At 42.0% G+C, this 16,804-nt stretch overlaps 1 protein-coding gene across 5 annotated transcripts in view; it reads right to left on the bottom strand.

The window, feature by feature from the left end:
- Positions 1 to 16,804, bottom strand: part of SRGAP1 (SLIT-ROBO Rho GTPase activating protein 1) — a 141,264-nt gene that overhangs the window by 50,062 nt on the left and 74,398 nt on the right. For all 5 annotated transcript variants that reach the window (XR_009745971.1, XR_009745972.1, XM_061467841.1 and 2 more), the window contains exons 4-5: positions 9,766 to 9,828; positions 324 to 506 (exon numbers count right to left, since the gene is read on the bottom strand). Coding sequence is in view for 3 of the 5 variants with exons in the window: in XM_061467841.1 (XP_061323825.1) it covers positions 324 to 506; positions 9,766 to 9,828 (246 nt within the window). In the remaining 2 variants the exon portion in view is untranslated. The remainder of the gene's footprint in view (positions 1 to 323; positions 507 to 9,765; positions 9,829 to 16,804) is intronic.

Genomic DNA, 16,804 nt, shown 5'->3' with positions numbered 1-16,804 from the left:
AAGGTAACAATTCAAGCACACATTCCTATTAATAAGAAAGAATCTTAATTTCCAGACTTTTATACATCTAACAAATGTAACACAAAATTATAACTTAGCATTTTGTTTCAACGTGACTAATGATAGAGTGAGAATTATACTAGGAATACAGTATTCCCCTCTCTGGGGCAATTGTCAAGTTATCTATACCCAATGCTAGTTTATTATGTGCACCTTTTTTAATTATATTTCCCAGCTGGATTTCTCTGTCTAATATCACGCTAAAGAATGTCAGAAGTGCACTGAATTTACTTCAAATGAAGCTAAACAAAAGGATTATTTACTTTTTCCTTCATTTTTTCTATCTTTTTCACAGAGCTCCGTCTCTGGTGCCGTTCTTCTAGTCGAATATGAAAAACAGGGTCTCCTGACCTCCCAATCTGTTTTTCTTCTTGCTTCTCTGCCTCCTTCAGTTTGCTTTCTGCACTGATGCTCTCTGCGTGATACATGTGGTATGTTTTCATGACCTGCAAAAGACAGAGTCAAAGGAGAATTAGGAGAAGATGAAAATAGAAAGGTATCTACAGAAAAATCACAGAGTATTTTTCAGTAGAATGTTCTGTTTTATACACGGACCTTGGATAAGTTTCTTTGCCAACAGTGATTGAGTACTTCTGGTTGCATTTTTTTTCCCCCAATTAATTTGACAATATCCCATTAAGGATTTCCCCCCCCCCCCCCCCCCATTGTTCTGATAAGAAAGAGCAAAATCTGTCCTATTAAACTTCAGAATTCCTATATTTGAAGGAGCAATAATGAAATAATGAGCAATAAAACTAAATCTGTATCAGTGCCATATATTTCTGACTTCTTCAGGGCGAAGTTAACAGCTCAGCTGTGGATATTGAACATTTGAAAGCAGAAGGACACCTTCAGCACTGAGGAAAGAGGATGGAAGCTTCGGCAATGGGAAGCTTGGGTCTAGGAGCACATCCCCAGCCGTCTGGATGGTTGTCCACAGCCTGGAAAGAAGTGGCTCCCAATTATCCAGCTGACAGATTGGGCATGACATAAAACCAGACGAGCTGGAGAAAGCTCCCTGATAAGTTCTGAGAAGGCTTTCCCCATAGCTCCCCAGTTAATACTGTTATCTTCCCTCTACACGCATGCTGGTTCTGCAGCCAAGAAAGCTTGGGCTGCTTGCGCAGACCATAAAGAGTGAGAGGGATGGGTTCAGCCCAGTTCTCCCTTCCTTGTTCAAGTAAGAAAAGCCTCAGCTTGAATGTTGCATAGCGGGCAGCAAGCAACCACAAACCACCCACCTCTGCTGGAGAGGGCTATCTCTGCCCACTTTCCACTTTCTGCAGTCATTCCAGTCATCCATGTGCCTCTCCCTCCCCCCCCCCCCAACCCCAATTTTTTCTGGTGTTGTCTTCAGTTTCAAGCAAAGAACAAAGCAGGAGGGCATCCTCAGGCAGCCAGCAGCCTCCTCTCTTCTTCACAGGGTAGCAGAGCTCTTGCCAGCAGATGTTACTTTTGGGTCGAGGCCATGCAAGCCATTCACATCTCCTCTGAAGGACACAGCCTGTTCCTCCCTCAGAAGAGCTTTGTGTGACCCACAGAAGAGACAGATTAGTTTGGCGAGCTGCCTTGAAATATTCCCTAGGGAGGGGAATACTTTTGTCACTGAGTAGTTAAGCCAGTCTAAGGAGCATCCATAGTGGTAACGCTGAGGACTCTAAAGGTAAGACAGTACAACTTTGCTGCAGCATGGCTTAGTGTGGATCAACTCAAACCAACCACATGCCATGTCAGGTGATAGCTGAACTGATGCCTACTTAAAGTCTTGTGCAGGAGAAAAGAAGCTTTTAGGGAGCTGCAATTTTGCATAACCATGTATGTTATACGCTGTAACTGGGTTTGCCACTATTTAATACTGATGTCATGCTGTTGATAGACACGAGCTGGCTGAGAGAGTTGTGGTTGCTCAGCCTGGAGAAGAGAAGACCCCAGGGACACCTTGTTGTGGCCTTTCAATACTTACAAGGGGCCTATGAGAACGATAGGGAGAGACTTTTTAGCAGGGCCTGATGCAGCAGGATGAGGGGTGATGGTTTTAAACTAGAAGAGGGGAGATTTGGGCTGGATGTGAGGAAAAAATTGTTTATGATGAAGGGGGTAAAATACTGGCACAGGTTGTCCAGAGAGGTGGGGAACGCACCACCCTGGAGACATTCAAGGCCAGGCTGGATGTGGTTCTGAGCGACCTGATGTAGCTGTCTAGGTGTCCCTGTTGCAGGGGGGTTGGACTAGATGATCTTTGAAGGTTCCTTCCAACTCAAAACTATCCTATAATTCTATGAACTATGAATCTATGATACACCTGAAATAGTTGAGATTAAATATGAAACAGGCGACTCTTCCTGCAGTAAGTTAAAACAGGGATGCCCATCAAAAAGATTGGCCTTGTTTTTACCCAAACTGCCTAGAGCAGGGCTTACTGTTATTGCTGCTGCTGCTATTTTATAGTACAGTTGCATTCCAAGGCCTGACCAGAGTGCAGAGCTCCCTGCCCGAGCCCTGCCTACACCCACTGGGAACAGTCGCTGCCCCAGCAGCTCACAGTCTGCATGGATGAGGCAAAACCTCCAAAACCAACAAAGCCTGGCATGGGCAGAGAAAGCAAGCCCACAGAGCTGAGATCTGCACAGCTCCCAGCTTGACCACGCAGTGCTGTATCCTGCACTGTTACAAAGGTTCCTAAAGCTGTCAGTAATCTCTGCGCAGGAAGTCTAACTTGCACAGCCACATGGAAATGGAAGAACTACTGCAAAGAGAAGAAATGCACTTCTTGAAGAAATGGTTCAGAAAATAAAGCTAACAAGCAAAGAAAGTGATATGGCTCTACTAAAAATGATGAGAAAAGGAAGTTAAAACCAAGGGTTTACTCTCTTTCCTCTCTTCTGGCCACTTTATGCAACTTTTTAAGCCCTTCTTTACAGAAAGCGACAGGTGTTTGCTTTTATTTTTGTCTTTTGTTCTGTGTCGGATCCAGAGACTTTTTAGTTGGTGGCACAAGGTTAACCCATGTGTCTTACCACCTCGTCAAGTCATCTTCTTTTGTGACCTCTCAATTTTGCTGCCTGCAGAAGGAATACTAATAATATCTCAAGGGTTTCCGAATAGCACACCTCAAAGCAACCCATTAAAGTGGTGAAATAAGGATTTGTTCTGCTTCACAAAAGCAGTAAAGCACTGAAGTTTTTTAAACACATTTTCTGAGTGCCATGTTGCTTATTGAACTGGGCATAAATGTCCTTCTGCAGTGGCTGTGACATTTCAGCTTGCCTCCTTGTTGAGAGAAGGCGTACAACCGTATCACTACCAGCTCCCACCAAGAGGCTCAGATGTCTCCATGCTGACTCTGCTAACCTCACATCACTGAGGAGTATTCCTTCCTCGCACTGCCTGCTTATAGCACAAAACCAATCAGTCTCACTCTACACTGACTGAAAGTCAGTGTGAGAACTACATGGAGCTCATAGTCTCTATGGTGAACCCAGATATCTACTTGAAATCTATGTTCTCATAACAAACTCTGCACAAGATAACTAGAATTGAAAAAGCAGCTCTCCGTTTGGCAGCATTCAGAGCTGGATAACAGTCAGGGTTTGTCCTACCAGAGCCACACAAGCTTAAAAATCAATACAGACTATGTACAGAGCAGTGATCAGCCTATGCCTTTGACTCCTGTTCAGTCTGTTATGCTGATAGCACTGCTTATCTCATGCTCTAGTGACATCATTATTTTGCAAGCCTCTGGGGAAAGCTGACAGTTCCAGCCTTTTTCATTTGTCAATGTTTTTTAAGAGCTGATGTTGCAGCAGCTAAAGTTAACTTGAGCAAGCATTAGACAAACATGTAAGGAAAATAAATGGGAACAAGCTTGGGAGCTGGCTTCCAAGTATTTCAGTGCATGCCTCCTCAACAAATTAGCTTAGAATTTGCATGCAAAGTTGCATAGATGACTCTTTTCCTTAATATTATACCATCTTTTCTCTCTGGAGCTTTTAAAAGACTGTTAAGATAGTGTAAAGGATGGTAACAGGCTTTCATAATTCTTGTAGTCTTACTGTATGAAGAGTTCTGAGATCCACAGATCTCTGATCTGTGAATATGTAACATGTCCATACACTCAAGCAACAAACAATCTGATTAAATAAGCAATACCACTTCTCAAATGTCCAAACTGTTGAACTGATAGACTATCCTGTGATAGTATCCATCACTGAACTGACTTAAATTAGTCCCTAAAGTGCTTATTGATCAGCCATCAAGTATACACTGAAAAGAGAGAGCAAGGTCGTAATTTTGCAGATGCTGAACTGTCACCGTGACACATGCTGCACTTCTCTGTAGCAGTGAACAAGTGTACTAGCACCCTTAGGAAATTAAATGGTGAGTTTATCTCCTATTAATTTCGCAGGTTTATTCTGCAGATCCAGTGATATACACCAGAGATTTTTGTCAGATAACTAAGTCAGACTACAAGCAGATGAAAAAAATTATGCTACCCAAACTATGTACTCTCCCACTTGCAGGTGACAGACTGTTCACTTAGTGATATAAACGTCTTGTTTTGCGTGCCAGATTTTCAGCATCATTCATAAGAGCTCAGCAAGTAGGCTTAGGGCAGAGGATAGCACTTAGCACAGGGAAGGGCACACATCAGAGTAAACCCTTAGGTAATTATTTAATTTAAACCCACTAAAACCCATTAAATTGTTATCTGGGCAAATCCATCAACAAGACAGTAATTGTTGCTGTACTTCTGTGGGCTACAAGAGAGGAATGGTCCCATAGCAAGGCGCTGGCTTTCCTTTTCTACATACATACTTCTTTTCTAGAAACCCTCTTACCCCAGCATAACAAAGACTGAATGCTACAAACCTGAAATATACTGGAATTACCATGTGCTTTATTTTTATAACAAAACTGCATAATTAAGACCTTTTTCATAGTGTTTCTCAGGAAATTGGCATTTACCAGAACAGCGGTTCATCCCTGTTGCAATTACCATGTTTGAATCGCTTCAGAATTGTCTCTGTTGTGAATTCTTATCAAAAGGTGGAGTTGCAAAGGATTCATTAAATCAGGCTAGCCAACACTTTCCCCCAAGAAATAAGTAAAACCTTATGCCAATTTTACTACATCAGTGGCCTCTAGCAGTTAAGCAAGACCAGTAATAGCTGTTTCAGCATCCTTCCAAACCAACCTCTGATGTATTTCTAGGAACTGTCACTGATATATTACTACCAGTACAGAATTACTCATTTCACCTTCTGAGATCTCTGGTGTGCTACAGTAAGTTGAACTTAACTTTTCTACATAGAATCCAGATTCTATGTTATTTCAGCAAAGAAAGAAAATCTGGCAGCAACTACCTTGAGAAATTAAATAGCCAAGATTTTTACAGAGTAAGATAAAGCAATGGAAAATGCAAGCAGCACACCAGCGCTGTCTTATTTAATATTAAATTGTTTGCTTTGGAATCTCCCTACTTTTCCATTTTTCTGAAAGCCTTACATTTGTGTTGCTTGTGAAAAGTGTGATGCCAGTAGGAGTAATCTGGAAAACCAAGTGGGAGACACGAAGATGGATTTTTACGATGTGCATCACTTTTCTCTACCATTTGTTCTCATTCTGATTGCCGAAACAGCTCTGTATTTTTAGCAAACTTATTACCTCTTTGATCCCTCCCTGACTCCTTCAGAGGTCATTTATGAATATGCCCTGACTCCTAAATAAAGCCTGTGGAGATCTCCCTCCATTGCAAGAAAAATGTCTGCCTACCTTCTGTTTCCTGCCATTCCAAATAACTCAGACGTTATTGCCATATGCCAGTACTTGATCCGATAATACACGATATTTTAGCTTTCCAGCGAAATGGAAGAAGAGTTTGACTGGGGGGCTCTCACTGTTGCAAAGAGGATCTATTATAAAATCAATAATCTGTTGCCTCCTTATGTCAACATGAAAGAGGATCTCTAAATCTCTAAGTTCACAAAAACTACCAATGCAAACCTGCTACAGCTTTCAGTTTGACCAACTCTTATTCCTGTAACTGCCAGGAAATAAACCGTGCTTTGTCACCCCACACAACTAACTGGGCTCCTCTTTCCCCAACCCCATTCACTCAAAAGATACACCTCACTCTAGTTTCAACAGCTTATATTCTTATGTAAAACACGGGACTAATTGCTAGTATACACTGGCTGATAGGGTAGGAGGGAGATGAGCAGGGAGCTGGGATGCTGCAGACCTGAAAACACCAACTGGCTAGCACAGACAGGGAGAAGCCATGCACAATTCAAAGTACTCACCACTCATAATCTGTGGAACTTGCAATATACAGAATGAAGCTCAGCTATTTAATTAGTATTGATAATCAGTAGCAATTCTTTTAAACATGCCATTTTTTTCCGGATCATTCTAGATGAACTGGTTTCAAGACACCTGGCTCTTGAGAAGCCTGAAAGTAGGTGTGGTGAAGCCTCAGGACTGGCTGGCATGCTAGAGATGGGCGGCAGAACTTCTCATCATTTGGATGTGAAACAAGCATTTAGTTCAGCCCTTGATCCCACAGAAATCCAGGCATGTATTATCTTAATACATGTGCCTAAGGGACCCACTCTTTACCTGAGTTCAAGGAATAACAAGTAAAATATGCAATTTCTTTGCATTGACTATAGACCTGTGTCTCCAAACAAGAACTTCTTACTACCTTAGCTGTTAGTGATTTTAATTCCAGTCTCTCATTCTCTTCAGCGCACTTTTATGCACAACTTGTTGCTTGGTTTTTAATTTTGGAAGGTGACTTTACTTTGCAGACCTTTCTTGTGCGATAAGGAATGACAATAATAAGTAAACAGACTTATTGAACCCTTCTTCATACACATTAAAGGCCAATACTTTCCCCTCATTCAAATGCTTTAGAGGTATTTGAAGTCCAGCAAGGCTTCACATTTTAACAGTTATGCCTCACGAAGGTACCATTCCTTAAAAAAGCCGCAACAGAACTAAGTAGGAGGGAGAGACCTTGATATTTGTATACTATTCACAGATCTGAAATCAATTTCCTTTCTTTTGGACACAAAGATTTATCTTACAATAGTAAAATTTGTATTTTTTTTGTATCCCTCCCCCCCCAGTAAATCATGGGGCACACAGGAAGATGACTTCTCCTTTTCTGTAAGTGACTGAGAAACATAGCCCCCAGAGATCAAAATTGTAAATACTTGCTTGGTAAGGCCATTATGATCTTATTCCATAAACAACAAATGCCACACAGAATTAAAAACCTGTGCATGAGATTTCCATCTGTCTAGATATTGTTCCACCTTTATGTACACAAGCAGATGTAATACATAGATCTTCTGCTGATCATTCTAAGTATGCAAGCAGTGGAACAGATGCTACTCTGCACCATACATCACTTTACTACGCATGGGTTGTATCTGGCTAAATGTGGGCATCTGCAGCTGACTAGCTGTAATCAATGACCTTTGCAATCAATGGAAAGCTGGACAATGGAGTTAATGGTGTAGATCATTTTATTGGAAGATGATGCTTGCATGTGATCAGACAAAGGGGTTTGATCTCCCCATATTAGATTTCTCAAATCTATGCAAAGAGTTGTGGTCAATGGCTTAATGTCCGTCTGGAGACCAGTAACGAGTGGTGTCCTCAGGGATCGGGGTTGGGACCGGTCTTGTTCAACATCTTTGTCGCTGACATGGACAGTGGGATTGAGTGCGCCCTCAGCAAGTTTGCCGATGACACCGAGCTGTGTGGTTCGGTTGATACCCTGGAGGGAAGGAATGCCATCCAGAGGGACCTTGACACACTTGTGAGGTGGGCTGATGGCAACCTAATGAAGTTTAACCATGCCAAGTGCAAGGTCCTACACCTGGGTCAGAGCAATCCCAGGCACAGCTACAGGTTGGGCAGAGAAGAGATTCACAGCAGCCCTGTGGAGAAGGACTTGGGGGTGTTGGTCGATGAGAAACTGAACATGAGCCGGCTTCAGTGTGCACTTGCAGCCCAGAAAGCAACCGTATCCTGGGCTGCATCAAAAGGAGCGTGACCAGCAGGTCGAAGGAGGTGATCCTGCCCCTCTGCTCTTGTGAGACCTCACTTGAAGTATTGTGTGCAGTTCTATAATTCTGTGATTTCCAGTGACTAAAACTGGAACCCAGATGACAAGCTAAGATATTTACACCTACACTTCAGATGTTTGAGACTTAGGGGAAGTAAATTCCATCTCAAGAAACCACCCTGCAGTCGTAACCTAATTCAAACTGTGCACATGCTCTGTATCTTATTAATTTCAAAAAACTTCCTATTTTACAGAAATCTTAAATTCTGAGAAAGGAATTAGCATTCACAGGAAGCTGTAACACGGAAGTTAATATCTGAATTAATCTGTAGCCATCAGTGGGAACATATAGCACTAGTGTGAAGAAGAGTGAAAATAGCGAAGCACAGTCCTGCAGATTTTCACTGGTGATTCAGCGAAGTATTTCAGCACATGCTTCACTGTTTTCCTATCCTGGGAGCACAGGCACTAATCCTGCGCCTCACCAGGCACTGGAGTTATGCCACTGTTTAATTGAAACAAGACTATCTTCAGGGCTTACTCACCACTGAAACCCCACTTGAGCAATGGCTCCTACAGTCCCTGATCTCCTGCAGCTGTGTGAATTGTCTCCAGCTATCATTACTTTGCAGAAGCTGATCCCAGCATACTTCATTGACTACAGGCCTGAGCCAACAAGGTTTTGCAGTATTGTACCCTGCAAAATCAGTGGTGATTTCAGAAGGGAAAAAAAAAACCCCACTTTTAGGTAGGTTTTAGGAATCTGTGTCCATAACCACAATCCAAAAGAACCCAGGGCATTGAGACAGGTCTGATTTTCTTTGGATCTCCTTTTTGCCACCTAAGTTGCTCTTGAGTTCAAATGTTCTTCAACCCATCCACTAATGGGTGCACAATTTTCCTGGGTCAAAAGAAAAACCCAACAAGATGCAGAAAAGTAGTAATATTTGACTGATCTCTGTGTCAGGAGAGGTGGTCTCTGCCATCTTCCTGAACTAAGATCACAAATTGTTTCTTGATGCAAATATTGTGGCTTCTTTTTATGGTCCCCCAAATCTTGAGGACAGGGAAAGAGGCAGACAAGAGATTTTCCAAAGGGTTATCAGCTGTTTGTCAGAATGCTCATAGTGGGGTTTTTTTTTGCCTCCCTAAATGGTATGAAAAGCCTACACAATCACCTTTCTTTTCATTATATACTCATCCCAGTCAGGAGGAGAGGAGGGCACATAAGTAACAGCACAGCACTGGATTTGCAAGCACCTACGATTTTTACTGAAGTGTAGTCCATGAGTCAAACCAAGCAGATGGCAGCATGGACAAAAACAAGGCAGAAAATGAAGAAGCTTTGCTCTGGTAAACTCTGAGTAGACATGTCTCATTAATAACCAACAAAACTTCTAACAAACTAGCTTAGCATAGTCTGGGGGGAAAAAGGATTGAAGGCATTAGCATAAGTATTCCAAACAAGTGAGTATCTTTCCAAAAGAGATAGTTTAGACTTGTGTAAAAAGACAAAAATATCCATCTCCACTGGGGGGTAACTTCCTAGATGAAAGGCCATTTAAAGCTTAAAAAGAAGCCTGATATGGAACTTGTATAAGATAAGCTAAGTAAGTAACTGTACTTACTGTGTAAAGCTCGTTAAGTACTTTCATTAAGTCTTCATGAAGCTGAAACGCAATCTCTTTGCTCTGTAATTAGAAAAAAATCATTAGAAAGAGGCATGCAAAACCTGCAGTGTACATTTGCTTCTTGATACCCGTAATCATTGCTCATCCTTGACAGTGAATGCAATGTTGCTCACAAAGCCACTGTTCTGACAGATTTACAGAGCACTAAACATACTGATTCAGGGATGCAGGAGTAGACAGGTAACATCTGGACACAAGACTCCTAAAGGCAACCCAGAAGAAATTTGAGAGATTTTCCCATGAAGCGCCAGGAAATTAGGTGCCAAGAGAAAGGGTGAAATTCAGGATTAATGTTATAAGCCTTTTTAATGGAACAGACTGTGCACTGTTTTATAACTGCCACGATATATACAAAACCTAAACCACATAAAACGTGATATTCTAGAGGGACATCCCACCCAATTTTACACCTAGAATAGTCTTTGTTTCTCAGCACATGCAACTATCTAAATATTTATGCTAGAAATAATTGTGGCTCCTCTTTGAAACAGATACCCAACTGCATAATATTCCATAGAGCAGGCTGCTGGAACAGCTTTGTTTAGCTTTTCTGGACTGTGTCTTCACTTTCATTCTGACCCAGAAAAAAAAAAGAAATTCTTAGCGATAGTTATTAACAAAAGCAAGTATGTCAAAATAAAAGTATTTAATCTGAGCCTAATTCAGATACATTCCTTTGTTTGTTGTCCCTAGTAGCTCAATTAGATGAAAATCATGGCAACTGTGCAAGAACTGAAAGCATTTGTACCGCTGCCTTTGGAAAACAGCTATAGAATAGAGCTATGGGACTTGGCAAACAGCCTGGCTACATTTCTTCTGCAATGCTCAGCATTGTAACATCCATGCTGGAAATGTCAGCATTATTTTCTGTGAATAAATTGATAATTAGCTCAGCTTCTAAAGCCTCCAACTTCATCACAGATAACAGCCGTAGCTATGAGAAGTACTTTGTATTTGTATAGGAGCCACCGGAAAATCCTCAGGGACAACTCATCTCCAAAGCTGCTAACACATACTTGGCCATCGCTAAAACACCTGCAGGAATAATGGTTTCTGAATGAGAGTTTCCAGTGCAACGCCCACAAATGAGGAGGAACCACTCCACACATCCCACCCGCTGTGTCTTCCAGGAGGCTGGAACAGACACATACAGTAGCTGGAACACAGCGTTTTCAATTATTTCTCCTATTCTCACTGTCGTGCTCTGAACTCTGGGCAGGATTTTAAGGAACTTGCCATATCAGTTATCAGTATTCACTCCAATCCTTATATGCAAGATGATTTTTAATCAACAAGAACCTAGAAATATAAATTAAAACACACTTTAGTGAACTTCTTGTATTCCCAAGGGCATTAGCTGTAGTAGCTAAGGCACAGTGAGACAGAGGCTTTGAAGCCAAGTTACACAGAACTTGTGTGTGTGTTAAACTTTCCTTAGTGCTTATACCTTTCAAAGTCTTGTATTTTTCAGGAGGTATGCTCTACTACTGAAGTACCTAGAACTTAAGACTTACTACTTATTTCTTTGCAACTGTCAGATAATTTTCCTTTAATACTAAGGACAAAAATTTGTATGCATAACAGTGCCCAGCTTGTGAAGAACTGGGAAAGGATTGCAGATTTGCAAGCTGCTGTGGGGAAACACACTAAAAGCTTTAGCAAAAATTCTGAATTGCTTTTCATTGCTTTACATTGGCACCCTTCCTTTAAAAGTCAGCAGCACAGCTCTGAAACGGCTTACACATCTCCTCCAGGCTCCAAGTGGAGGCCACCTGTTTTCTCTTGGATAGCTGCTTCTATAGCGCTGAATATGAGTGGTCTGATTTTTAAATCCCTTTAGCAGAAAAAAAGGACAAATAAGATGGTTGACATCAAGACTAGAAGATGAAACATCTCAAAGCTCATGATAACCCAAGCCCTAAATACAGCAACAACAATTCCAAGGCAGCATGCCTTAACCTGGCAGTGCAAAAGTTTGTTTGGGAAGGTGAGACAGAAAACCCCAAGCCAATTTTCTCTTTACTCTTAGCAGATTTTGTCATAAGCAAAGCACACATTGAAGGATCAACACCCCTTTTTGGTTGCACCTGACTGCAAATAGACAGCAGAGTTGAGCATTCAGGGAATGATCGCTGTTTACTAGGACCCATTTCTTCTCTTTGCTGCTGTAGAGTTTTGGCCAGCACTGAAGCACAAGCGATCTAGCCCTCAGGATTTACTGGCCACCATGCACACATTACCTCTTTCAGGCAACACATTGATCAGTGGTAAATTTGAAAGTGAATAGAAGAGATTACAGGAAAGAGGGATATATTTTTAGAAAAGGCTTTAAAATGGGAAGTGAAAAGAGAGGGAGGGAGGTAATCAGCAAAAGGAGTAAAAATTAGGAAGAGACAGCCTAGCAATGCCACAGGATCACAGATGAGTCATCCTTCCACCCAGTTCATCTAGGGACTCCAACCTGCGGAGGGTGCCTCTAGTGATGGATAACATGTCAGTTACTGCTTCTTTCTAATGACAGGTTTTGTAGGAACTGATAAATAAAAATCAGGAAATTTGGTTACCTTAGCAGTATAAAAAGGATTTATTTTCAAGAGCCAACACGTTTTACATTAGCATTTAAGATCAAGAAATACTGACTTGAGTGGCAAGCAATAGGGCTTTTAGTGTGCAATATATAGCGTGTTAGAGCACCAGATAAAAGGTGCATTTATTTTCAGTGGTTAATGGTTCTCCTATTTCTCTTTTATGCTACCTATCCTTTGCAGCAGCTCAGCATGTCTGAACTGTGTGCCCCTCTAGGAGCCTTTCCTCAGGGTAGTCAAACAACAGAACATAAGATGCAGCACACATTTTCCTGGAGCTGAGTTGATAGCTCTTATCAGGCCATTAAGACCTGACAAATGATCACTGAGGTGTGTCTTTATTCACTATGTCCTAGAGAAATGTATTAGCATATATTAACCAAAAGAACAAAGAACATTACAAAAATGTTAGAGCACATGAAAACTCCTTCTGAAAATGCTCATCTGGTGCAAAGCATTAAGAGACAGCAGTGTTTTTTTTCCACCTGATAGGATAGATCACACCCATGCACCAGTAAGTGTACCTAAGCCACCCCTCTCAGCGTGTGTACAACTTAGAATCATAGAATAGTTAGGGTTGGAAAGGACCTGAAGATCTTCTAGTTCCAACCCCCCTGCCATGGGCAGGGACACCTCACACTAAACCATGGCACCCAAGGCTCTGTCCAACCTGGCCTTGAACACCACCAGGGATGGAGCAGTCACAACTTCCTTGGGCAACCCATTCCAGTGCCTCACCACCCTTACAGGAAAGAACTTCTTCCTTATATCCAATCTAAACTTCCCCTGTTTAAGTTTTAACCCGTTACCCCCTGTCCTATCACTACAGTCCCTAATGAAGAGTCCCTCCCCAGCATCCCTATAGGCCCCCTTCAGATACTGGAAGGCTGCTATGAGGTCTCCACGCAGCCTTCTCTTCTCCAGGCTGAACAGTCCCAACTTCCTCAGCCTGTCTTCATACAGGAGGTGCTCCAGTCCCCTGAGCATCCTCGTGGCCTCCTCTGGACTTGTTCCAACAGTTCCATGTCCTTTTTATGCTGAGGACACCAGAACTGCACACAATACTCCAGGTGAGGTCTCACAAGAGCAGAGTAGAGGGGCAGGATCACCTCCTTCGACCTGCTGGTCACGCTCCTTTTGATGCAGCCCAGGATACGGTTGCCTTCTGGGCTGCAAGCGCACACTGAAGCCATCTCATGTTCATTTTCCCATCAACCAACACCCCCAAGTCCTTCTCTGCAGGGCTGCTCTGAATCTCTTCTCTGCCCGACCTGTAGCTGTGCCTGGGATTGCTCTGACCCAGGTCCAACTTCCAACACATCAGTGCTCCTACTGATGTCATCAAGATTTATATTTATGGATTGATGTCTGAGAAGCTGGAAGAATTATTCCACATTACTACCCTTTCACTGAAGTCTGTAAGAATTTTCCATCTCAGTCTGAGCACAATTGGGCAGCCAAACTTTACTCTCTTCTTTTTTTCTAAACTGAAATTTTAGAGTCAGTTCAGTTCTTCCTGGAACTCTTTCGTGTCTGTATTTAGCACACAAAATACTACTCTCAGTTACATCATCCAGGGAAAATATTCTGTGACTAGTGCTTTTAAATGAATCTGCTGCTGGTCCCTGGGGGAAGTGATGCGCAAACCCCTCTTTAAGGAGCTTTGATGAGCTGAAGTGACACTGACATAACCAACCCACAGGAAAATGACAGTCTATAGCAACACATAGTTTTGCTATCCTTCTAAACCTGTAAATGCTTAAGGAAATCATGCAAAAAAAATCTCAATATATGCCACAATCTTTATAACATCAGATGGATTTGGCAGGTAGTCATATTCCTCGTTAACAGCCAGATTATGGGACTAAAATATTTATTGTGCTTGGCTTCTCCAGCATCTTTTACTGTAAACACTGGACGATATGTTCATCTTGGCTCGTTACGGTTTCTGTCCAAAGAAAATACATGTTTATAAATTATAAATATACAAATCTGCTTGAGGATTTTGTGGGTGTGTTTATACAGTTGATTATTAATGCTGGGGTAACCAGAATCACTGCATGAAATGTTCTGCATAATATTTTTCTCTTCTGCTTGACATTTTTCCTTATTACTTTATTCTTTAATTGTCCCCATGGGGCCATCTCCCCCATCTGCCTGAAGAAACATGCAAGTATGCAAGGACTGAACTCTGCTACTTTATGTTTGTAATTTTATGAGCAGCATGAAGGCCAGGCAGGAACAGTAATCTGTACTGCTTTTATATGCCAGCCACTAAAAAGAAGAGCTTAAGTGCCTATCTGGAAATATGACATAATAGAATCAGATCAATGCCACAAAATCTCTGAACTAGATCCTATCTCTGTCCTGCAGTTAGTACATTTAAACAGATGCTGGTTCCTGACCCCTGGAAAAAAAGAGTGACAAAGAGCTCCTGAGACAACAAAAATCATGAATGTACATGTTAAATGGGACAACCTAGACAGGAAAGCCATGTACAATCAGGTACCTGAATACAATATATCCCGGCCCATCAGAACATGTAAGGTAGAACCAACAGGGATCATATCACCAAAGCAATCCAAATGTTGAGACAGATGTATCGATGTACACAAAAGGAAGAACCAGAATAAAGAGCAGAGAGAGACAAGGGCAAGGTAGAAAGAGCAAGGAGCACAGACACCCCTCATCACTGCATCTCATATAGACCAACACTGGGTATTACATACACCTTTTACAGAAAGACTAAAGAAAGGGGTTGCTACATACTCATGACTTTGTGCTGTATCCCACATAGGAGACATCAGCAGGAGAGGGAACAAAACAATACTGGTAAGCATGGCCATGAAATTAGGAAATCTAATTGATCTATTCATTACTACAACTCAAGGTGGGGCCAATCTTAGGACAGCATGCAAAACACTATCCTTCTAGAAAATATTTATCTCACTTCATGGAAAAGTTTCATTTGCACACCTAATTGCCCACCAGTGAGGTGGAAGAAGTCAGTAAGGGTTACCACTGAGAAGACAAATGGGAAGCCTCATCCTCTCAGGAGGAGAGAAGGGGAGAAGAAAAAGGCAGCAGAAAGAGCCAAAAAGCTCAGAGTAACTTTGCTATTGTCTCCTCATCTTGCTCGTGAGCAATGGGGCAATCTACTCCAAGACATTCCCTTTCTCCAGACATGGAAGCCGAGCTAAAGGACCTCTAAGGATGCAGAAGCTGCTGCTGCAAAACAGAGAGAACTAAAACAAGATGATAATAGTGATGCATACCACTATTAGGTGTAACTGTAAGATATAGAATTAAATGATCTAATTACTGAATATAGAGAAGTTTGATCAGCTGGTAATTACTTGGAATGACATTAAATGCTGCTATGTGCAATGCTGTGAGAGCCAATGGTGTATTTCCTGCCCTTGACCATGGACTGCAGTAAGATATTAAACATGGACTTGTTAAGTCTTTATTTTGAATTCTTCATGTTACTACTGTATAATATTTGATGGGGGAGAGCGTTGGATGCCACCTTTCTCATTCTAAGTGCACCTTCTCTTTGTTCCTGTGACCGCTCTCCCACAAGAGGAGCTGTAGTACAGGATATGTGCTTTGCACCTAATCTCTTCCTGTTGCCTGGTTGATCTCCATTAAGGAGTTCTGAGGCAGTCTGTGACATATCTTAAGTTAGACTGTTTGTTCACATCTGACAGAAACTATCACAGAATCACAGAATGGTTTGGATTGGAAGAGACCTTTAAAGACTACTATGGTTGAAGCTGCCCATGTGGACTAAACATAGACAGCTTATGCTCTTCATCAGTAAGGCAAGATGATTTGCTAATAGCTTCACCTTCTGCACAGGTCTTAGTTTTCTCTCTGTCCAATGTTGTTGACCTCATTTCATAACTCCCTTCCCTTTCCCAGAAGAGAAACTGGAGCTTCATCATTCAAGGTATAATCAGTTGTGCAGCTAGGAACTAACAACATATAAATCACCAGTACTTTGCCACAAACACCACAGCAAGAACCGTGCACATAGGCAGTTACTGGAAATACCAGCTTTCTCCAAGAAATATTGACTCCTGGCAGACTGTCCTAAAAATGTGTGCTCAGAACTGATACTGGTGAACAACCACTGCCACGTTCAGGCCACATGCCCATGAACCTCACTTACAGCATGGTGAGGAGCCACATGTCTTCCTGCCACCCTGCCCCTCATGCTACCAGCCTGGCCCAGATCCCTTCACGCAGCCTTTGGAGAGCTCGCTCTACCCATGCTCCACCTCAGCTAACGGCTGATTGATGTGACACTTTCATGCTGAGAGTCAGCCGGCAAACCCTGATGAAAGGTAGGATAGCGCTGCTGAGGATCTGGGCTCCACTAATGTGAG

Source organism: Pezoporus flaviventris, unplaced genomic scaffold (genome assembly GCF_033815535.1).
Source record: "Pezoporus flaviventris isolate CSIRO_AGI_PZ_B2104156 unplaced genomic scaffold, CSIRO_AGI_Pfla_v1 ptg000045l, whole genome shotgun sequence".
Lineage (NCBI taxonomy): Eukaryota > Metazoa > Chordata > Aves > Psittaciformes > Psittacidae > Pezoporus > Pezoporus flaviventris.
Note: the sequence above shows the minus strand (reverse complement) of the source record. Positions and strands in the feature narration are given on the sequence as shown.